At 42.3% G+C, this 24,103-nt stretch overlaps 1 protein-coding gene across 3 annotated transcripts in view; it reads right to left on the minus strand.

The window, feature by feature from the left end:
- Positions 1-21,223, minus strand: part of UBA6 (ubiquitin like modifier activating enzyme 6) — a 35,726-nt gene extending 14,503 nt beyond the window's left edge. For 2 of the 3 annotated variants that reach the window (XM_075421289.1, XM_075421287.1), the window contains exons 1-20: positions 21,074-21,223; positions 20,641-20,768; positions 18,334-18,396; positions 16,706-16,800; positions 15,843-15,871; positions 14,956-15,050; positions 14,315-14,426; positions 13,159-13,239; positions 12,473-12,595; positions 10,486-10,609; positions 6,790-6,893; positions 5,930-5,992; positions 4,836-4,912; positions 4,135-4,201; positions 3,565-3,708; positions 2,868-2,935; positions 2,511-2,589; positions 2,238-2,318; positions 1,790-1,867; positions 328-509 (exon numbers count right to left, since the gene is read on the minus strand). In XM_075421289.1, the coding sequence (XP_075277404.1) occupies positions 328-509; positions 1,790-1,867; positions 2,238-2,318; positions 2,511-2,589; positions 2,868-2,935; positions 3,565-3,708; positions 4,135-4,201; positions 4,836-4,912; positions 5,930-5,992; positions 6,790-6,893; positions 10,486-10,609; positions 12,473-12,595; positions 13,159-13,239; positions 14,315-14,426; positions 14,956-15,050; positions 15,843-15,871; positions 16,706-16,800; positions 18,334-18,374 (1,643 nt within the window). In that variant the 5' untranslated portion in view covers positions 18,375-18,396; positions 20,641-20,768; positions 21,074-21,223. Of the gene's footprint in view, positions 1-327; positions 510-1,789; positions 1,868-2,237; positions 2,319-2,510; positions 2,590-2,867; positions 2,936-3,564; positions 3,709-4,134; positions 4,202-4,835; positions 4,913-5,929; positions 5,993-6,789; positions 6,894-10,485; positions 10,610-12,472; positions 12,596-13,158; positions 13,240-14,314; positions 14,427-14,955; positions 15,051-15,842; positions 15,872-16,705; positions 16,801-18,333; positions 18,397-20,640; positions 20,769-20,947; positions 20,999-21,073 lie in introns of those variants that run through there. The other variant, XM_075421288.1, reaches the window with a different exon arrangement.
- Between the last annotated feature and the right edge of the window lie 2,880 nt (positions 21,224-24,103).

Below are 24,103 nucleotides of genomic sequence, written 5' to 3' on the forward strand. Positions count from 1 at the left end.
ATATTCTTATGCATAAATAATTCAGCCTTAAGACTGCCACTGCATTCTCCCCCGCATCAGATCTTGAGAGCTATTAATTTTCAAGAACTCACTCCAAAGCTCTCTGCCATGTGACCAGTAGCAGCTGCACAACAGGAGAGCTGGTTTCCACTGCAAGTATAAACCCCTTCCTCCCCCCAGCCAACATCTCTATAGAGGAGCAAGACACATCTGAACTATTTGCTATCAGATCTTATAAGCAGTTGCAGATCAGGAATATTACGAATAGAAAAGCAGAGTTCACATAAGAACATGAAAAGCAGCCCTTGCTTCCTTTCCACAACCTACCTATCAATGTATCTCCTTGCCTCAACATTGTCCAAAGCAGTCACAATCACATCTTGCTTGGTATAGAATTCATCACTGTAAGTGTTCTCAGTGGCTGGACAAACTTTATTAATATATGAGTCAATCTTTAAGTAAGGATTGATGTTCAGAGTTGCTTCTGCTGCAGTATAGCTTTTGGGTTTCTGAAAGTATAAATACGTATATATAAGAACAACATTCAGAAAAAGAACATCTGGGGGACAGAAGTATCGACTTCATTTGCTGATCAGACAGCAATTCACCAACAGAAATGTTAGTATGCAAAACATATAATAAAGGAAATTCTTTAATCATATACCTCCCTCACTAATAAATACATTATTAATCTAGGGGGTTTTTAGTTTTATTTAAAGTAGTGTGTCAGACACCATAAGGTGAAAGTGCTTAAATGGTGCAGCAGAATTGTATCAAGTAACTGAAACTGATGCCACGTGCTGCGCCTCATGCTCTCAAAATGCCATAAGGAGCAGTTCATGACTGTCAGAGGATAAACCCATTAGTTACTGTGACTATGTCTACGCAGTACAGACATCAAACATCTGTGAATAATCACATTACTGCAAGGCTTCCCACACAAAGCCAATTTCAGAAGCTAAACTGAAACAGAGTTCTTAACCTACCTGACACTTCTAGCCATACTACATTCAATTATCTAGGGATCAGAACTCAGAACAGCGCAACTCGAGACAGTGTGGCTTCTGAAAGCTTGCAGATTCACCTTCCATTTATCTAGCCATCCAAAATGTAATCTGTTCCCAGATTTGCCAGACACAAACCGGAGGCAGAAAATTCAGCTGCTGGGTTTTGGGCAGGGGAATCCCTTTTCCCCATTGCTGTCAAGATCTGAGCCACCTTTTCTATTTTGTGCTGTGTTTCAAGTACAGGGATATTCTCTCTGCTTCTAAGGAATATCACATATTTACTAAATATACATGGCTTTTTGCCACGCTATTTACCAGCTTAATGAAGACTGAATTAAGTCAGAAGACAGCAACTTTGGTCAAGTTCCATTAGAAGTAGCTCTTCTATTGAGAACACTTCTGCCAGTGCTGTCTATTTTTTGTTCTTTTGTCCTATTCTCCATGAATTTCCATAGCATAGTAAAGCATTTCTGGCATATTAACCCATTGCAGCTTCTTATGCAAAACAGTGTTCCTCATCTGATTCTCAAGCTTGAGAGATTCCCTTAGTCAGACACCACAATTAAGTCAGCACAAATTAAGATCAGACCAGCCAATTTCACTCAACTGGTAATAGTGATAAGTGGGATGCCAACATAGTTCTAAGTATTGTTTTAAAAGATACTGGATTTCATTACAGCCTTTAAGTCTTTTCTGGACAGAAATACATACACTCACAAGTTCAACTCTCGGTGAGGACACGGGACAGGGAAACAGAAAGTTTATTGAACAAGAAAGCCTACCTGTATGTGATGAGGTCGAAAAAGAAACTGCCTGTTCAGGTTGGATTTCTCTATCAAGTCTGGATCTGTAATTGTAACCTAAGTCAGAAGGGGCAAAAGCAACAGCTGAAGTTACAATTTAAGAGCAGCACTAAGCAATAATCTTGATGAAAACTCTACAGAAACTTGTCAAAACAAAGTACTCCTGTTGGCACCCGCTGTGGCTAATAGCTCTGCCTATACTGACTGATTAAATTTTCTTTTAAAATAAAAATACAGCAAGACTGCTCCAAGTGTGTTCTGCTTCTAATTGCACACTATTTCTATGCTCAGGTCATTTTACCCTCGGCACAGAGATCAGCCTGAAATAACGCTTAGACTTTTTAACAATTTTAAGTAGTCTAATTAAATAATTAGTCCTTGTCACATTACTTTTTAATAAACAAAGTGAAGTTAACAGGTGACTTACCAAGCCTTTGTCTTGCCCAGTACCGACACCAAGAAGTGCGAAGTTTTTTAGCATTTCACAGCCTATCGCTCCACAGCCAACCTAAAGAAAACAACATTGTTAGAGACAGAAATGTAAGTGAAAACCATGAAGACAAGTCCCGTTACAATTTTGGACCATTTATTCTGCAGTGGCACACATCATCAGGGCTGCTGTCATTATTTTGAAGGCAGTGGATGTTAGCTGTATCGACAAAGCATTTGCAAAAAGCGTAACAGTATCAGTCAAACTCACCAAGAAAACATTCAAATCATGCAGCTTCTGGCACAGAGAGTCTCCAATACAAGCCCTCAAGGCATCATACCTATCTCCCCTATGCAGGCATAGGGGACAGAAACAGAAGACTAGTAAGTTGCCATTTATAACGGTCGTATCATTGATGCCAAACTGCACTTTGACACAAACTAAGAAAATCAGACTGAGTCCCCTATAATTCCTATTTATCCCACGCTCAAATAGGACACATGTTCTCAACCCCAAACCTGTCTCTCCAGCAAATGGTACTGAATTAACTTTAAAAGACATCTTCTGTGCCTGCCTGAGACTCAGACGTGAACAGTACATAAAACAGTAGATTGTAGTTATATTTACCGTGGGAGAAATTCTTCAGAGCCCCTCTTTTCTAGAGGTGTTACAATGTCTAACATGTCGATATATAGCTGTAAAAAAGTAAAAAAACCAATAAAAACCTGTGAAAAACTTTCACGTTATTTTCCTTTATAAAATAAAGTAAATGCTTTCTATGTACAACAGCTTAGAAATATAGAAGCACCAAGTTTTTAGTGTCAGTGGAAGACTATACAGCATTCTGTTCCCTACAGTTCACCTCACAATGTTAGTGGACAGGAAAAAGCACAGAGGGAAAGAAAAACTCATTGAAACATGTTACCCTTCCAAATTAGACCGTGAAGTTTTAAAATCTAACTTTATCCTGACACATACACTGAGACTCTGAAAGCCCTGCTCTTGAGTACAGTAGCTTAAGTTGGCCGCTGGACTATATTACACCTTTGCAGCCATGCACTGACAGGCCAATGCTCTCCTTGCTTGTGGAAACAAAAGAATGCGATGTCTGAACCCCAAAATATGAAAAGCTTGACTAAAACTGGTTGCATTTTTATTGTTTACATAGAAACATGGTTTTTTTGCTAAATTCAGTCTCAAGTCTTTTTTTTTTTTCCTGTTATAGAAGTTGTTCAGGCTATTTTGATCATAAAACATTTACACACAAACACACGTTTGTAACATGACTGTCAAAATAAAGATCCAAAACCAAAAACATCCTTACCCACTGCTGTAACGGAGAAAATTTTCCTGTTACTGCTTTCAAGACTTCCTGGCTAGCAACACCACCCAATACTGCAGCCAGAGGAGCTAGAAATCCCTGAGCAGTCCTAGACAACCATTTCACTACATCTCCGTTCACCTGAGGCTGAAAAATCAGACAGATAAATAATAAAAATAACAACAGATTTATCCCTTCAGTCAAGCAAGTCAGTGCTTGACAGTTTCATAGATTATTGTTCTTCAGTAAAAGATAGACAAATTATTTCACTCTGACTAGCAAAAAGGCGTCCAGCCAAGACAGACCCACTGTATACCCTGTACTTGTAATATGCATTTATCTAAAATCTGGACTCATATAGCCACAGGATTCAACGTTCATGTCAGGTGAACGTTTGGTTGAACCAGTGCTGAAACACCATTCTGTATCCTTGCATGGCCTTTAGAAATCCAGCTGATCCATCTAAAGATGGATACGAAGACCAGAACAAGGACCAACAACTAAAGCATGACCTTTAGGCAAGTAAATGAGCATATCAAAAATGACTCAGAATGACGATGATTCCCTACTCACTTTGTTTTCCAGTGTTTCACTTATAGACATGGCTATTTTCAGCATTTCCTCAGCATCTTGAAGGCATCTAGACACCAGGGTAGAAACAACAATGATGACAAACATTCCAGAGTCCTTCTAGAAACACAATCAATGGAGAGAAAAGCACTGGATACAGTAGGAAGTCTGGAAGTGAACATTAAAGATGCACTTCTAAATGATATGGTTAGCTCAAGAACAGGAGTCTCAGTGGAGAAGCTCATGTGCAAGTCCAGTCTTAAGATTTATACTTTGTAAGTAGTTTAACTCAAAATTACGCACATCAAGAACTACAGCTGAAAAAAACAAATTGAGCATGAAATACAAATCCTTGGACCATTTTTATTAAAAAAAAAAATGTCATAAGCTACAGGATAACCACTGAACAACTTTTCCATATTAACCCCACAATGTGAAAAAACTGAAACAGAGGAGGACTTCCTCCAGAAGCATTTTCTATCCACCTGGGCCCAGAAAGTGCCACTGCGATACTGGGAAAGCCCTGTTACAAACCCAGCCATACATTACATAACGTTTCTCATCTAGATTTCAACTTATCATTTCTATGTTGTCTATTAAGTACCACAGAGACAAGGTACCTGCTGCACATCGGACCAGTAACTACAGTAAACGGAGAGATCTTTCTGATTCAAGGCTTAGCAAACACAAGACTACTACATTACCCAATGTTTGGTCCGCGACCAAAGTTCTCCTGGAAGTGGTTCAAGGCAAGCATGGCAACATGGATCTGCAAAGGCGCCTGTTAAGACAATAGCAACTGATCAGTTACAAACTTGAAAACATTGAAGGAAACAAAAGCAACTATTTGAATTCTTCAGTTATCATTTCACTTCCTTGTCTCTTAACCATACTACTCAAAAAAAGTTTCTAAATAGAATTAAAAAGTGAATTTGAAATACCTTACACTAATTTTTTTTTTTTTTTTACAAACTGGGATTATAAATAGTAATAATGCAATATCCTTCACATACATTCAGCACCCACCTCAACTAAGTCCAACTAAAGAGCTCCCAACAGAATTTAGTGCTGAAATTGGAAGATGCAGCAATCTTTCTTTAACTAAACATTATAATGCATTGCATTTTGCCAAACTTCAATACCAAAGCCCAGCATTAAGGGTCAAAAGCAGAAAATCTGAACAAGCAAGTCAGACTTTACGTTATCAAACAAACAAAAAAATCACTAGATCCGTATTTTTTAGTTTAAGATTCTAATGAGCCCGAGACTTACATGCCTTGCATGTCCATAATACTTAACTAAAGTTGTGTTAGAGGCAAATACAGCTAGCTTCCTCTCAGATTTTAAGAATATCTCTGAACCATTTTTTCAAAGAAAAAAAGTGATCACCTTTTTCTGATTATCCCAGCTTTGATGCCAGTGTGATTTTTATCAACAAAACTTCATTAAATACAGGGAAAAAAAAAATCATTGCATCGCCTGCAAAATTTACAGTACGTGAATTAAACACTTATTAAAAACTGAGATTTTAAACAGCAGAGGTGGTTGAGCTATGCATTTACAATACACTTGGTGCAAATCATGGATAACAAGCCTCTACCGCGATCTAAACCGTAATGTATATTCTGTGTGACCATGCAAAATGATACCTCACTCTTATTTCATACTTCAAACTCATATTTAACTACTACAGAATAGAGTTAGGAAATTATATTGTTCAACACATAAAGCTGCAGATTACATTCCATGTAGTTTTAACATTAAAGCACTTACGCCCAAATCCCCACAGGCTAATTACCTCAGGCTTGCTAAAATCCGCAACAAGGTATAGTGGATTAGTTATCTGCTTCTCCAACTGTTCCTGGAAAAATAGAATTCATGGTAACAACACACCCACTTAAGGGCATGACAGTCACTGCTACCTGACAAAACAATACTCTTCCTGGAGAGACTAAGAACCAAGTATCCTTTCTTACTAGCATTGCTATTACTCTCTCCATTATTAATACCACAAAAGATGCATAAAGTAATTATCTACTGCAAATTTCCTCACTTAAAAAGTCAGAAAGATGTTTCACATCCTAGTGGCAAGACTCATCTCTTAAACTGCTCTGAGGTCGGCTGCCAGAGATTTTATAGGCAACTTACCTGTTTGCTCGTAGAACTTCCCCACTCAGGAAGAATAGGAAGCTACTGCTTTACAAAGACAAGACATGGAGCTGTGCATTCTCAGATCAGAGAGTGGGCGAGCAGCTGGTTCTTGCTCCCAGCTTTTTAGAAGAATGTTTGAGGGTAGTCAGGATCTACCTTCTGTGGGCCCAAACAGGTGCACAGCACTATGTAGCTTGCAACCCCTCTTATAAAAACTCAAACTGCCTCTTCTCAGAAGGCTGCCAAGAGACCACATATTCGTAGACCTTCATGGAGTGCCCAGCAGTACAGAGACAGGCTGCCCACATTTTTTGTCTCTACACTGGCAGGTAACTTTGAATTATTTCCTATTCTCTGTGGTTTAGTAAATAGCTATCACTATTCTTACCCAATAAAATCAATGTAAACCCAAATCACGGGTAATCAAATCATGTGTCTGCCGAACTCTGCTTCCAGTGCTCAGACCACTAATACTCAAAAACCTGGTTAGGTCAAGCACACACTTACAAAGTAAAACATCTTGGGCGTCTTCACTTGGACAGCTATACCTCCATGTAAGTAAGGCTCCATATCTGACGTGTCGCCAATGCTGAAGGAATAAGGTGACACCACTGAAAACAGAAGAGAATAAACAATGACTGATAATTAAAAGTGTCACTGGATGCTACAATTCTGTATACAACAAAGGGGTGTTTTGTCAATGTCTTTTATGCTGTAATTTTGTAGTATGCAACCTTGCTCTGAAAGCATAAACACAGCTGATCCTGCTAACAGGATTGTCCCTCTCTGCCAGTGTCTAGGCTAAAGTGTTAGTTTCACATGATCTATTATGAAATAAGCTTTTCAAAGTGGCAGCAGATTTAACAAGAATTCTGATGACCACAGCTCTGTAACAAAAATGAAATCACTCTCAGCTTTATTTAGAGACTGTGTACAGCAGTGTCCAGTATACTGCTCTGAGTAGGATTTTAGTCCCATGACTAGCACAATAGGCAATAAAGAAGGGCAGTTCGAGCATTTAAGTCACATCTTTCCTCTCATACCACCTTGAGCATCATTCAGATAAAGCAAGAAGACACAAAAATTGTTAATTCATGGAAAACTGAAACCAAAAGCTGGGTCATGATTAAGCAGAAGCAACTGAACACAGCATCAGCGCTAGCAAAACAAAAGGGTGCAGAGAAAACAAACTAACTCAACCACGTGTTTCAAGGCTACCGTTTTTGTCTCAGACCACAAAATAGCTAAAAACAAACAACCATCCCACACCCACCTGCTCTCTCTTCTGCTCCAAACAGGCATTCAGATCTGGGAAGTGGACAATTCCCCAGCATTCAAAAGGAACCAAGTAGTATGCCTTGAGACATGCATGATGCAGAGCAAAGCAGTGTAAACACAAATTCAAGTGCTCCAACATCTGCTGGCAAAGCAGCACAGCCAGCTGTAGGCAATCCAGAAGACTCCTGGAGTTCACTGATGACAATTTCTTAAGCCAATTAATAGACAGCCCTACCCTACGGGTGCGATATTGGGCCTGATGGTCATCAACACAAGTGAGCTAATCACACAGGTCAAGGCTGGAGGCAGCCTGGGCTGCAGTGATCACGCACTGGTGGAGTTCGCAGTCCTGAGGGTCAGGAAAAGAGTAAAGTCCAGACCCTGAATTTTAGGAAAGCCAAATTCCAGCTGTTCAAGGAATTAGGCAATAGGACCCCCTGGGAAACTGCCCTCAGGGACAAGGCAGCAGAACAGAGCTGGCAGATCTTTAAGGATGCTTTCCACAGAGCACAAGAGCTCTCAGACGCCAGGTGTAAGAAATCAGGCAAGGAAGGCAAGAGACCAGCATGGCTGAGTTGAGGCCTCCTGGTCAAACTAAAGGGCAAGAAGGAAATGCACAGACATGGGAAGCAGAGACAGGTATCCTGGGAAGAGTATAGGGACACTGCCCGGTCATGCGGGGATAATGTCAGGAAGGCCACGGCGAAGCTGGAGCTGAACTTGGCAAGGGATGCAAAGAATAACAATAAGGGCTTCTACAGGTAAGTCAGCTAGAAAAGGAAGGTCAAAAAAGTGAACTCCCCCATTGAACACGACTGGAAAACCGGTAACAGTGGACGAGGAGAAGGCTGAGGTACTCAACAGCTTTTTCGCCTCAGTCTTCACTGGCAACCTCTCTTCCCACACCTCTCAAGTGGATGGACCACAAGACAGGGACTGGGGGAGCAACGTCCCTCCCACTCTAAGAGAAGATCAGGTTTGTGACTGTCTGAGGAAACAGAACATACATAAGTCTGTGGGACCTGAAGAGATGCATCCCAGAGTCCTGAGGGAATTGGCCAATGTAGTTGCCAAGCCACTCTCCAGCACATTTGAAAAGTCACAGCAGTCAGGCGAAGTCCCTGGTGACTGGAAAAAGGGAAACATTGCACCCATTTTTTAAAAGGGTAGGAAGGAGGGCCCTGGGAACTACCCACCTCTCAGCCTCACCTCTGTGCCTGGGAAGATCATGGAACAGATCCTCCCAGAAGCCATGCTAAAGACAGGGAAGCAATTCGAGACAGCCAGCATGGCTTCACCAAGGGCAGGTCCTGCCTGACCAACCTAGTGGCCTTCTACAATGGAGTGATCACTTCAGTGCACAAGGGAAAAGCTACAGATGTCGTCTGTCTGGACTTCTATAAGGCCTTTGACACAGTCCCTCACAAAATCCTTCTCTCTAAATTGCGGAGATATGAGTTTGATGGATGGACTGTTCGGTGGATGAGGAATTGGTCAATGGCTCAATGTCCAGACGGAGACTGGCAACAAGTGGTGTCCTTCAGGGGTCAGTATGGGGACCAGTACCATTTAATATTTTCATCAATGATACAGAAAGCGGGATCGAGTGCACCCTCAGCAAGTTGGCAGATGACACCAAGCTGAGTGGTACAGTTGACACGCCTGAGGGATCAAATGCCATCCAGAGGGACCTGGACAAGCTGGAGACGTGGACCCATGTGAACTTCATGAGGTTCAACAAGGCAAGTGCAGGGTCCTTCTTGTGGGTCGAGGCAACCCCCGCTATCAATACAGGCTGGGGAATGGAGTGATTGAGAGCAGCCCTGCCAAGAAGTACTTGGGGGCGCTGGTTGATGAGAACCTGGACATGAGCTGGCAATTTCCACTCGCAGCCCAGAAGGCCAACCATATCCCAGGCTGCATCAAAAGAAGCATGGCCAGCAGGTCGACGGAGGTGGCTCTGCCCTTCTGCTCAGCTCTGGTGAGACCCCACCTGGAGTCCTGTGTCCAGCCTTAGAGCCCCCAGCCCAGGAAAGACCTGGAGCTGTTGGAGTGGATCCAGAGGAGGGCCACAAAGATGATCAGAGGGCTAGAACACCTCTCCTACGAAGAAAGGCTGAAAGAGTTGGGGTTTTTCAGCTTGGAGAAGGCTGCAGGGGAGCACATCTTGGTGTCTCTACCTTACCCTATGACTCGTAAGACAAGGGGTAATGGTTTTAAACTAAGAGGGTAGATTTAGGCTGGATATAAGAAATTTTTCACAATGAGGGTGGTGAAACACTGGAACAGGTTGCCCAGAGAGGAGGCAGATGCCCCGTCCCTGGAAACATCCAATGTCAGACTGGAAGGGGCTCGGAGCAACCTGATCTAGTTGAAGATGCCCCTGCTCACCGCCAGGGGGCGTGGAATCGGTGACCTTTAGAGGTCCCTACCAACCCCAGCTATTCTGATTCCAAATCACGAGAATCACTTCGAAAGCATGCTTAGAAACAGAGTGTAGTCAATGTATCCCTGAACACTTAAATTTTCACCCAAAAAACTACAAGGCAAACAGTGACATACAAAACAGTGTTAATTTAGTCCAAAACATGACCGAAGCACAGGCATTATGGGACCCTCCAGAAAACAAACGGGTTTTGTAAGCAAACTAATGACAGTAACTTCAGAGGCTGCCAACTAGTTTCTACTAGCTGAAAGCTTCCACTGTTCCTTAATCAGCAAGATGAGTTTGGAAAGACTTTACCAAATGGAAATGGAGTCAGGATAACATTAGGAAGACCTTTGCACCAGATAGCTATGTTTTTTGTGCAAGCTCACTGGAGGTCTGCACAACCCAGCACTCCTCTGGCTACAGTAACTAACACCACAGCGAGCTAAGACAGGCCAAAAAATAAATATCTTGCAAATGGGTCAGCAACAGTTTACCTGTTATTTGGTGTGTGGATCCATTTAAGCATGACATTCCATTCACTTCCCGAAAGGTTAAAAACTGTCCTGTTTCAAGCCTGTGTGGATGATTTTCAAGGCAAGTGACAATACCAGGATTTGACTGAAAGTGAAAAGGCCAAAGTTAGCAAGGAGGAAAGCATCTTGTGTAAAGGAGTCACGCTTTATCATAGACACATCGCTTTTTGCCTCTTGAAACTGCAGCCTCTAATACTTATAGCACCTCAGTTCTTCCATAACAAGGGAGGTATGGATGATAACTTTTTCAGTCCTGTTATTTTCAGTTTAACAGTGGTTTCATAACCCAGACTTTCCCATTTTTACCTTTTACAGTTCTCAGAATGTTAGCAAACTGCATTTGTTAGTTCAAAAGAGAACAAGGAATTTGACTGCTTTGAAGTAGTTGCAAATTTATGTCCTTTTTCCAAACTAAAAATAACAACTAAGAAATTTTCACAGACATTAAGAAATAAAGTCTTGTGAATGGTCCTTATAACTCCATGCTTCCTTTCCATCTGATCTCCTTAAAAAGGACACCCTAAACTCTTTCTTGAAAGTTAGGAAGTTTACAAAGCTGGACATCCTTAAATACAGGAAAGCCAGTCTCAAGCGGATCACAAACAAGCAAGCTTATACTTGCAGGAATCTCTGACAACATCTAATCCTGTTACAGGATGTCATGCCAACCTCCCATGCACACAGAGATCCCTCCTCAGTTTGACGACAGCTCATCAAGACCTTGTGGTGCAGCTCAGGCTGTAAACATAGTGGATTTGCAAGCAAGCCTGGCCTGTAAAGTCTCCTGTCTTCCCTTCCTGAGCTCCCAATATTAGAAAGATTTCAGTTAATTAGCATAAAATCTAATTACAGTGGACTACATTCTCTGTGGCATGGAGAATGACAAATGAGTTGACCAGAGAAAATTCTTCCATGATTTAGGGACAGAATGCCACCTCAACCCTGTCCACAGGACAAGAACAGCCACTTGATGGTGGTTTTGGTATTGAGTTGCAATTCTGATCAGTTTTACACTTCAGATAGTGGAAGCAAGATACAACTAAGGTCAAGTATCAGATTATGAATCACAGTATATATATATACAGATATATATTCATTCCTTGACTTGGCAGGCAATCAGCACAAGCCACGAAACATAACTGTGTACCCTTTATGTAATTAACCAGAATAATCATCTGTTCACTTTTAAAGATATCAAAGAACAGGCTACCCAAACCACCATACCATGAGCTTTAATTCAGTTCAAACCCAACTTGCTATACAAATCTTTCTCTAGTTTGGTTAGTATTACATCTAGACTTGAGATATGACAAAAGATTTGCTACTAGATGAGCGAGGTTATAGTCTGCACTTCCAGAGTTGAGAGAAGCGGCTAAAGTTGTTTCCATTTATAAAACAATAATACAAGATCAAATGGACATCCTCTCTAACATTCTGCACTGGAAGTATTATCAATACTACAGTATTCTTGTCACCGCTGCTTTGGTAGGTTAAAACAAACCCTTAAATTCCCTTTCAAAACAGGCTCTCAATCCCCTTGATCATTCCAGTAGTCCTCCTCTACATGTGCTACAGTTTCTCATTAAAAAGGGGCTATTTTCATGCCTATTTCAGGGCTTCCTTAGAAGATTAAACCTATTCCCACACTTAGGCTACGTCTTCTTCTCTCTCTCTCAAAAAACAAAAAAACTCAAAAAAACTCAACATTGTGATATTACTTTGTAAGTAATGACCAGGAAGCATCAGTATGCTCTACGGTGTTAGCATGTTATCACTGACTGGTTTTGATAGAGACACAAGAATGAAGTAACTTTCTTTGCCTCTACTATACTGCCAATTTTCAACTTCTTAGCAGGCTGCTGAAGTGAAACACTCTGCTTGGTCACGTAGCCAATAACAAGCCATTATAAAAAAAAATTCAAGCAGCACAATGACTTCTATCCCTTACTTGTGTTATATTTGAAATGAAAATCTCCTTTGGTTCCTCTCCTGTGGTATCCAGCACTTCAAATTCATCACCGAAGTCACAAAACAAACGTGAACATATTCCATATACGTCTGCACTGATGAACTACAAAAGAAAGTAAGTGTCATGAGTATCCCTAAAACAGCACAAGCCAAAGGAATGACCTCTCACGTTCAACCTTGTCCAAGGCTAGCAGGTTTAACTTCTATGGTGGAAACCTGTCATGTGCACCCAGGCCACTGACTATATAGCATGTCGTTCATGACAGACTTTGAACCTGCATGAGCATTTCGGAACCCCTACACAAAAAACAGGAATCGTACCAAAACTGTTACATTCAGTCTCAGCACATTCTTTCAGAACAATTATGAGTTAACAGTGACAACTACCTCTAACAGATTTTTTTTTTTTTTTTTTTTTTTTTTTTTTTTTTTTTTTTTTTTTAAGAACTGAGCTATGGTTATCTGGGCTGGTATCTAGATAACACCAGACACATGTACACGTACAGCAGCAGCATCGTACTCCCAAAACTCACATTGCTCCATCAACATGCTATTGCCATAGATCTATATACATCATAACCAGCTTTCTCCATTTCTGGACAGAACACGTTGGAGGTCCAGAATGCTCACTGTACAGATTATTCACGTGTTTAATTTTTGTCTTACCTTAATAGGTGGCTGCTGAGCATGACAGAAGTAATTAATCTTCTTCTGCAGCAACAGACTTACTTCAGTCAATATGACACACTGTGAACAAAACCAGAAATAAACTGAAGACACCAAAAGCAATCAACATCTTCAGACTATGGAAAAAGTAGTACTAACAGTAAGTTACTCAGGTGTCCCGATTCCTTTCCCCCACACATAAGAGAAAGCAGTCTTGAGTCAGTTTTCTCATTACACACTAGAACAGAAGGGTTACTGCTCCACAAGTTCTGGAAACAAGTTGAGCAAGAGCAAGAACAGCAAATTCTCGCTGCTTTTTACTGCAGTTGTGAAACTCAAAACCTAATTCGAATACTTATGAAAACAGTTACAAATAATCTCAGAGCAAATATAGATCTTGAATTTCAGGATTAAAGTTAGCAAAACTAACACAAATTATACTCATTAGTGCACATCCAGAAGTCTGCAGAAGCTTCAAGTACTGGTGCTCATCAAATGGCAGATGTACAATTTCTGCAAGCATTCATTTAAAGTTTAAGATATGAGTTACAAAGCATATGCACTGCGTCCCATTCAGTTACACACGACAGGGACATTCAGAAACTTGGTGAGCTTGGGTATAACTGACCGCCACACAGTAAAAGTTCCCAACTCAAACTGAGCCATGCACACAGGCAGGAGACAGCTGGCTGAACAACTGAAAACATCCTCATTCCATGACAGAGGAGCTTATGTTTCATTAGATACATACATAAACGATCTTTCTAATTATAGCCTGAGTTTCTACCGCCTGGAATACAGGACACAAAACATACGTAGAACACCTGCGCTATGTAGCTGCATAAAAAAGTCACAGCTTCACCTTCAAACAACAACAAAAAAAATTGTATGGCAATCTCACTTAGCTATTTATTGTCATAGTAAATATAATAGTAAGTGTTGTAAAAAGTATTAGGAACACAAACCCACTGTTTTGGCCTTGAAAAAAACCAAGCACAACCATTTCATTTGTCCAAATACACAACCTACTTCTTTCTTTACATCCTCTCAAAATGTACTTTGAAGTTTGTTTTAACTGTATTTACTGATATAAAAAAATTCCAAGTCGTTTGCTCTGAGCGAAATACCACATACAACTGCTTTAAGAGTGACATACCTGGTACTGCTTTAGAAAAGACAGATCTGTGGTTTCATCTAGCGGCACAGTTGATGCTGCTACTTGGACATATGGATTAAGTTCTGCAATATGATGAAGTGTGGCCTCAGCCCTGAAAGAACAGCAACTTTCAAATTTTTTATGCACCTACAAAACTGTATTTTCAGTTCAGAATTTCATACCACACATGCCCTACAAGAGTCCTTTAGGAAGTCTGGCAACAATCACCAACTCATTTATTCACACTTTAATTCCTAGCAGGTCTGAGGAAAACAGCTCTGTCCAATATACAGCAGGACTCATGGATGGTCTGGTGTCATGGCTGTCTTCTAGTGTCACACAGGCAGGTGAGCAAGCCCAAGGAATAAATGCACCCTGGCCCCCACTATTAAGTTTACATTTCAAGCTCCCAACTGCAAGAAGTGAGATGTTTGGCTTAGACAGAATTCCAGTCCCAGCCTAGACTTCCCCTAATACCTATCTGGGCACTGCACTCGAAGCCAGTAACTCCAGAGAAAGGGTTTAACAAGTATTTGATACGTATTAGCAACTCTTGGACAGTAAACTGTTATTTTTGATGCTGATGAAACTGTTACTGCTACTCAAGTTCAGTCCTCCCTCACTCCAAAGACTTCACCAACCTGTTCCTTTGACTGGTAATATCATCTTCATGGATGAAGAAGTTGATCCCCAAATCCCATTTCATGCACTGCTTGGTGTCATGAACGGTAAGAGCCTAAGAAAGTTTGGGAAAAAGCATTTACTGGAAGAAGAGTATATGGACATAGCACCCAAAAGGATGGATTAAGCCCCACATAAAATGCTGGAGGACCAGCAGTGGAGAAGATTTAGTTGTACCACATATAACTACAAGCTCCTCCAACTTCTTTTCCAAGAAATCTCTGACTATTTGAGAGACAGAAACGCATCTGCAATATGCATTCATGAAGCACTTTTCTCCCAGCTTACAGCATTTAAATACCGAGGATGATTTTTGCCACACTGCAATTAAGGGGCAGTTGTGATCTGTAAATTAACGGACTCCCAAAATTATAAAAAGGTTTTTTTGATTGGAAGAAAGAGGTTTAAAAGGCTTCTCTCTAATAAAATTAATCCCAGCAGCACAAAAGCAGTTGTCAGGTTAAAATATCCAACCATTCTAACGTCTACACAAAAGGATTTCAACAGATGACAGAACAGGACAACATATTTTGAATAGTTTGGCTTTTGAGTTCATACCACTCCATTTAGGAGAGGCCATTTTGTACAAAAGGATTCAATGTCTTATCAGCAGTTGACTAAAATACTACATGAGGTATTTCAGAGTGCAGTGGACATTAGTGTGAGACTTGGACCGTACTACTAGAACATCCAGATTATTAAAAGCTTTCACCTCCAGGTCCTCAAATGTTTTGCAATCCTTCTACCAAAAGACAGTTTCAGAAACCTAAGATGAGCTAGCTAGTAGCGCTGTCCCTTTTTCTCCTGCCTACCCAAGAATACCCAACAACAGAACTGTCTTACATACCTTTACCCCAGCCAGAATTATATTTTTGGCTGAAAAAAAAAACAGAAACAGAGAGGGACTGTTGATGGTTTCTTGCAAATTTGTAATTGAATAGTTATGTGGGTGGATAACAACAGTATGTCATTGCTAAGAACCTCACAGCTTAAGAGTTTGTTCTATTCTACATTAGGCTCAAGCACTCTACAGCATCACTGAAAGCAAAATAGTACGAGCAAGGTTAAAAAGGCTCTCTACATTTGTCACCTCTTCACCCCACAAGCGTGATTACAGAGACACTAATGACAATAAACTGCAAAACTCCATGACTCTGTTCTGGCATCTGGTGCAGAGTACCCTTACAGCTAACTGAAAGGGTAATACGCCAGGTAAGAACCAGTGAAGACAAGCCTTGCTCATAAAGAGAAAGGGAAATTGTTAAGAAGTCTCTTGCACCAGGGCAGTTATGCATTTTTCACCAAATTGCACCTGTTCTCCTACCTCCCACCCCCCCCATTTCCTACACGGGGATAATTTGGGCTATAGCTGTTCCTGCATTACATTCACTGATACTGATGCCTAAAGGATTAACTTGGATTATCCACCCTCAACCTTCACCCAAGACACCAGATTTTGGCTAAAGTGATCTGGCCCATGGAAGCACACTTTAAAGTAAAATTTGAAATGCTGTTCTAGTAAAAAGCTTACTGAAGAAATGGCCAGGATCTTTCCTGCATCTGCTGTGTTATTCATACACATCATGCACACAGAAATTCACTCAGATATTTCAGACATGCTTATTACATCTAAAATAAGCTTTACAAGTACTCTGCAACAGAATGTTTACATACACATGCGTCTGCTTAAACAAATGTTACCTAACTTACCAATCTCCACACCAAGACCACCCATACCACTCAGGAATACGTGGGACTGAGCCATCTTCTGCATTGCCATGTCTCCAAGAACATACCTCTGGCGACTACGGCAAAGATCGATTCAGATCAAAACAACATACAAACAAAATCAAGAGCACATAAAAGGAGGTCAAGAATTCCCAATCATTTCCATAAAAGTCCAAATATTTTCAGTTATTCTATCATCCCAACCACCTTCTAATCCGCAGTACCAAGTTCTGCAGAGGAGTGTGTGTCACTAGCAACATGTGCACAGTTCCTATTTACCAGCCCTCCGTTCAAAAAGGACCTGAGGACATAACATGCATGTACTTGAATTGTACAGCGCTTCAGGAAATACATGAATATCAAATGTAATATTTGCACTCACAATCCAAATAGTGAAATGCATTTAGTACAGACCTTTTCAGTGTCAGGTTTTAGAGAAGAAAAATAACTTTTCATTTTAGATCAGTGTAAAACCTATTCAGGACAGTAGGTTTTTGGAATTTACTACTGAAAACATAAGCTAACCAAAGAATTTCTTTGTTATCAGAAATCATCAAATCAGAGGGTGCAGCAGCTTCTGTAGTCAGATCCTGAGCTCTGAAAGACTTAGTTTCCAGCTATACAATTAAACTTAAACCATTCGAAATAAGACCTTTTCCACCAAGGAAAAGTACGACTTTTGTAAGACTAGTGCCAAAAAGTAAAATGACACATACAACACAGGAAGCATTGCACTGAATTAAAAAGAAACCTCAGTTGTTCAGCATACATGTGTTGGTTTTTCTTAATATATAAAGAAGCTTTTCATCCCATGACATTTTTCCAGGGATACCATTTATTCCAATACAGGCTCTCCGAACTATTGGCATGCCAAGTGATCTCAAGCCACTCCCAGCTAACAAATTAAAATAGTAGTAGTAGTAATAATAATAATAATATAATTTTTAAATTATTATTACCAAAAAAAACCCCAAACCCAACACCCTGAGTCTGGAGGGCAACAGAGATACGGATGACGTTCATCACAACAGAGAAGTATGACAAAGACCGAGGAACAGACGAAATTACGAAGGAGATAAATCACATAATGTCAAAAAGGAAGGCCAAAAGAAGGTAGTGAAAGAAAATGACGACAAGAAAGAGAGAAATATCTACTTTGTCAAAGGGGAAAGAAGCTAAAGACAGAATAAAAATACATATTATAAATATGAGAAGTATTATTCCTGTTTTCTAAAAAGCACACATTATTGTTACTATTGGAACTTTGCACAACTCCATAGTTTTTACCTATGCTTTTTACTGGTCATATACTAATAATGGTCAGGAGACATCTGTTATGAGACCAGTAAAGAAACAGTTTTACAGAAAGATGGACTCTATCTTTAAACCAACGAGTTCTCACTGCTAACTTTGCAGGAAGTGGGTTCTGTTTCACTTGCTGAACACTTTGGGGTTTTTGCCTTACAAAAGGAGGGACACAGCAGCACAAGCACACACACCTTTACCTAAGCAGCAGCACTGTTTTCAAGTCTTGTCTTTCACATTATTGCATGTAAACATAACTATTGCTGAAAAGTCAATAGCAATGCTTAAAAATCAAATATTCTTACCTATACAAAGCATCATCAATTTCCATAGAGTCTGCAGCCATGATGCAATGTGATTTGTTTACACTAGAAGGGTTACAAAAAAGAAATAACCTGGTTACACTGATGCAATTTCACAGTTGGCCTCCCCTTCCCACCCCATCCAATTCTTTAACAGAACTGAAAACCACAAAAAGTGATGTTACACAGGAATCACTTTGAACATTACGGAGCCTCTACACCACCACAGCACCTAGGTAATTAAACATGCACAGGATCCGGAAGACAACACCCCAAACCTTCAATAAACGATTTCAAAATACAGACAGACATATTAAATTACCCACCGATGAGACACAAGAGTCACTTTTTGTATTTGACACAGTTAGATTTACTAAAAGTACAATTTCATTTTATATTAACAGTTCCAAGCTGTTTAATTTGCATCTACCTGATTGGTGCTTTTTTTTAAGAAAAGTTAGGAGATGCCTGAATAGTGATTTATGCTGCATTACTTCTATGTTAACTGAAAATCCTTAGGAAACAAGTTACTGTTTTAGCTAACTGAAGAAATCAATACCCAAAGATCTGAATTAATGCAACATTTAACTAAGACATCAAGTTAAACAGTTTGACAGGACTTCAAGAAAAAACCATGATTTGTGCTATTAAGACCTCCAGTCATCTGTGAAGACTTTTCCATTGTTAAGTGAACTTAGTGATAACTAAGCGCTAGGATTAGGAACAAACTGCCACTGGGCAGCTTGTTTCTTGTTATGCTGGCTGGGAACTGGTGCTTCCTAGACCTGGCAGGTGACTGCCACCAAATACACGATGAGGAAAACAGACCCCACGTTTGACCCAGAACATCAGTTGCCATCACTGCTAGGAAGGGACGCACCTTATTTCAACTCCCTACAAACTGCCTTGGAAACTAGACATGGCTGACAACCTTTCTCCTAACAGACTGTGAAAAGTAAAGGCCCAGACACACTAAGATTAACTCCTATTTACTGTCTAGATGGTTTTGGCAAACATTTTAACATCTCTGAAGTGCGGCACCTGCAGCCTGTCACATCTTGGAGACTACAACATTCTCACCTGAAATTTGTCCTTTTAATTTTTTCAGCTGAATTAAAAAGAACTGAAGCAGCGCAGCAGGGGACAGAGTTACATTGAAAGCAGGACACAAATCTCACCAGTTAAGCTCTTCCACAGTGTGGATACTAACTCCTACATGTAAGCTAGCACACAAGACAGTCAACCTGAGGCACCTCCATTGCAACCTACACCACCAGCCACTTCAGTGCAGCTCCTGTTCCCTCACACAACAACGGCTGAAGACAAGGAATGCCAACGTTACTAGATCATCCTAGGACCCAGATCTCAGGCCAGAGAGCAACACACCTCATCTGAGAGTCATGGGCTTCAGTCCCTGCTTAGGTCAAAGCCTTCATTTCAGCCACTGCCGGGGACACAATACTGGAAGTTCCCCTAACACCAAGCCAGTGTGCCATTTCATAATGGCCCAGAGCAACCATCCCCGAGTTTTTCTGCTCCTCCACGATCACCCTCCACAAACAGCACAGGCACTCTGGGACCACTCAAGATAAACAGACTGTGGTACCAAGGTGGGGAAGGTGATCCACCCCTGTATAAAAACACCCAGCTTCCTCTGCTGTGGTTGCTGACAGCCATCTCCACCAGTGTGCCCTCCCAAACAGCCTTTTGTAAACAATGAGGCTGTGCGATCAACCCACAGGAGAACCTTCTCCACTTGTATTACACAGACCCGTTCGACAGCAGCTCTTCCAATATATTTATAAATTCCCAGTTCTCCTCCTACATTCCCCGTTACAGCACTGAGCTGCTGCCAGCATACCTCTCAGGTACAGAAAAACACCTCCTTCCAAAAGAGGATTTAGTGGTACTATCGTCAAGTGGCTCTAGGACAAAGTTTTGTTAATGTATTCCTGCCTCCAGGTTGTATTTCCCATTTTAGTTCAACCAGTATTGAATCTGTCTCAAAGAAAGGCACGGAATATAGGGGGAGGGAGGGAGGAAAGCCATTCTAATGTTATGTCCTAGTTCCTACCAGATGCTTAACATTTATATGCTCTCCAGCTTCCTTTTAAAAGCCAACGCTATCAGTTTTGATACCAGGCTTCCATTTAACCGTGTAAGTAACGTCCTTCATTTTTCAAAGCCTCATCTGCTTGTGGGACATAGCCCAGGGACAAATCGAAGCAACATGTTACCAAGAAGGCCTAAGATGCTCCAAAGAGCAGTAAAGGCACAGGAGCAGCGGGCTGGTTTCACAGTGTTTCTTACCTCCGAGTTCACGCAGGCTGAAGCAGTATTAATTACTTGCTGTTCAGCAGGCTGGGATGGCGGGGAGGCCCGGATTCATCCCACCTACCCAGGGTTTCCAGTGGCGGATCCCAGCCGACGCAAGCTCCCTGTTCAGTCGGCGGAGAGAGACAGAGGACGCTCAGACACACTGTTCACTGCCCAGCCGGGGTCGGGGGGGGGAAAACACAACTCGGACCCACAGCGGGGAACCCAGTCAGGGCCGACCGGCGTCGAAACCGACTCGATCCGCGTCCCAGCAGAGCCAGACCCGGCTTCAGCCCCCCACCTCAACGCCCCGGCTCCTGGGGCGCTCGGAACCGCCACCCGTCGCGCCGGCCTAGCCTGGACTCGCCGCCTCCCGCCTCAGCTGCCCCCTCCTCGTCCACGCCGCCGCCCGCCCGCTCGCTCTCACCACCGCGGCAGCCCGGCGTTGCGATCGAGGCCTGTGCGCTGCCGGCGGCAACGGGGGAAGAGCCAGGAAAGGGGTGGGAAACGGCAGCGCCGGTGCCGCTGCGCTTCTCCGCCTGCGCCGACATGAGGGGCTGGGCGCAGGCCGCCCGCCCCGGCCCGCCTCCCCGCCGCGGGCGGCAGTAGCCCGGCGCAAGATGGCGGCGGGCGTCGTCTGTGGTAGTGCTCAACGCTGAAGCCGTTAAAAAACCCACGGCTTTCTGCCCAAAAAGTAACACAGCATGCGGTTAAAAAAAAGGAGAAGTGTTACCGGTTTAGATGATCCAGAGCGCTTCAGAGCCCTGCGTCTGAGGTAACTTGTCTCCACAGCTTGCAGGAAAGTGCCAGCAAAACGTTGCCTGCCTCAGAAATAAGCAAAATTTCGTTAAAAGGGGTGAGGGAGCCAAGTTGTAAAATCCTAGAGAGCATCCACGGCCGTAATCTGAGGTTGTAGAATGCCAGAGAGCATCCGAGGCCATGGAGGAGCAGAGATTCAGGAAAAAGTGGTCAAAACCAACGTACTTCCCGTGCCAACATGGTATACAGGCTTGCATAAACACCTTCCCTTTGGGGTTTTTTGTTGAGGTTTAACCAGCAGAAAGTAAACTGCAGCAACCATCTCTCTTGCCTCCACCGCCAACCTAACGTCACCTCCTATGAATATTGTTTCTCCCGTTTCCCGATCTCTGATCAGGATCCCAGCGCTGCCACCTTCCCATAACGCAGTTTAATCTCCCTTCAACTTAAACCCTGCCTTCCCTTTCGTTATCCCTAATCATTTCAGTCATTGAGATGAGCTTAAATCTTTCTTGATACCATTAGCACGTTAGCTGGAACAGGAGGTATTCATGCCACTGCACAAGCAACAACTGAAAAATACAATTGCATACGGTGTATACAGAACAGTCACCTCATATTTTAAAATATTTGTAACTTTGGCAAAAAAAACCAAAACAACAAACTTGCTGCATCCTACAGTACACAAATAAAAATGCAGGCCTTTTCTCTATCTTGATTGGGTTTGGGGGAACTTCTAGGGGCAAGAAGACCCAGGTTTGCACCCACTGCATTATTTTAGCATTGATCTCTCCCTAACAAACAGACTTGCATCAACCCTGCGTGTCTTCCTCAAGATTTACACCTCAGCCCAGCAACGCACGCAGCTTTTGTGCTGAATTAGTTACAAAGACTAAGAGCAGCTGGACAACCCCGTGCTCGTTCAAACATGGGCTACGCTTCGGCAGGATCGGGGTGAAAGTACTCATCTGCTACACAGCTTTTTTGTGACACACAGGAACAGAAGAAAGATGTGGGTAAATTTCAAAGAACCAGTAGAGGCCACTGTAAGTCTGAAATGCTGGACTGAAACATGGGATAAAGGGAGAAAGCAGTTCAGTTCTTCAAGACAACGAGAGCAATCCTTACCAGTAAATGATATTTAAGGCTGGTATTTGCTTCGTAGCTTTTTCACATAATACATAAAAATCAGAGAATACAAGAATAAAATTACTGCCATTATTTCAAACAGTAATTTCAAAGAGCACTGCACATACCTGATGAACAGAATTAACAGGAGTCCCAGCTATAAAGGGTGGGGAAAAAAGTGAAGGAGCGTTTAAAGACAGCGAAAAATGTCAGGTTCAGTTTTGCCACTTTGCTAATTTTTAGTTCTGTCAGTGATTTTTACCTTTAATTTTGTGGTCTCTTTCCTTAAAAATGAACCTGTTTCATTTTGTAAGGTTGAACTAACAGCTTTTATTTTTAAAAACTTACCAATCCAATGTGTTGTGAAAAATTAAAAAAAAAAAAAAAAACTATCTGCTACCTACCATCTTTCTGTCCTGGTCACTGCATTTTTTAACATACAGAATCACAGAATCACAAAATGGTAGGGGTTGGAAGGGACCTCTGTGGGTCATCTAGTCCAACCCTCCTGCCGAAGCAGAGTCACCTACAGCAGGCTGCACAGGACCTTGTCCAGGCGGGTCTTGAATATCTCCAGAGAAGGAGACTCCACAACCTCCCTGGGCAGCCTGTGCCAGTGCTCCATCACCCTCAGAGGGAAGAAGTTCTTCCTCATGTTCAGACGGAACTTCCTGTGCTTCAGTTTGTGCCCATTGCCCCTTGTCCTGTCGCTGGGCACCACTGAAAAGAGCTTGGCCCCATCCTCCTGACACCCACCCTGCAGATATTTGTAAGTATATATTAGGTCCCCTCTCAGCCTTCTCTTCTTCAGGCTGAACAAGCCCAGCTCCCTCAGCCTCTCCTCGTAGGAGAGATGTTCCAGTCCCCTCACCATCCTCGTAGCCCTCCGCTGGACTCTCTCCAGTAGCTGTTCATCTTTCTTGAACTGGGGAGCCCAGAACTGGACACAGTACTCCAGATGAGGCCTCACCAGGGCAGTGTAGAGGGGAAGGAGAACCTCCCTCGACCTGCTGGCCGCACTCTTCTTGATGCACCCCAGGATCCCATTGGCTTTCTTGGCAGCCAGGGCACACTGCTGGCTCATGGTCAACCTGTCGTCCACCAGGACACCCAGGTCCCTCTCCACAGAGCTGCGCTTCAGCAGGTCCACCCCAAGCCTGTACTGATGCATGGGGTTGTTCCTCCCCAGGTGCAGGACCCTGCATTTACCTTTGTTGAACCTCATCAGGTTCCTCTCTGCCCAACTTTCCAGCCTATCCAGGTCATGCTGAATGGCAGCACAGCCTTCCGGTGTGTCTACCACACCTCCAGGTTTGGTGTCATCAGCAAACTTGCTGAGGGTACATTCCAACTCTTCATCCAGGTCGTTGATGAAGAAGTTAAACAAGGCTGGGCCCAGTACTGACCCCTGAGGGACACCACTTGTTACCAGCCTCCAACTAGACTCAGCGCCGCTGATGACAACCCTCTGAGTTCTGCCATTCAGCCAGTTCTCAATCCACTTCACCGACCACTCATCCAGCCCATACTTCCTGAGCTTCCCTAGGAGGATATTATGGGAGACAGTGTC

Source organism: Opisthocomus hoazin, chromosome 5, assembly GCF_030867145.1.
Source record: "Opisthocomus hoazin isolate bOpiHoa1 chromosome 5, bOpiHoa1.hap1, whole genome shotgun sequence".
NCBI classification, from domain to species: domain Eukaryota; kingdom Metazoa; phylum Chordata; class Aves; order Opisthocomiformes; family Opisthocomidae; genus Opisthocomus; species Opisthocomus hoazin.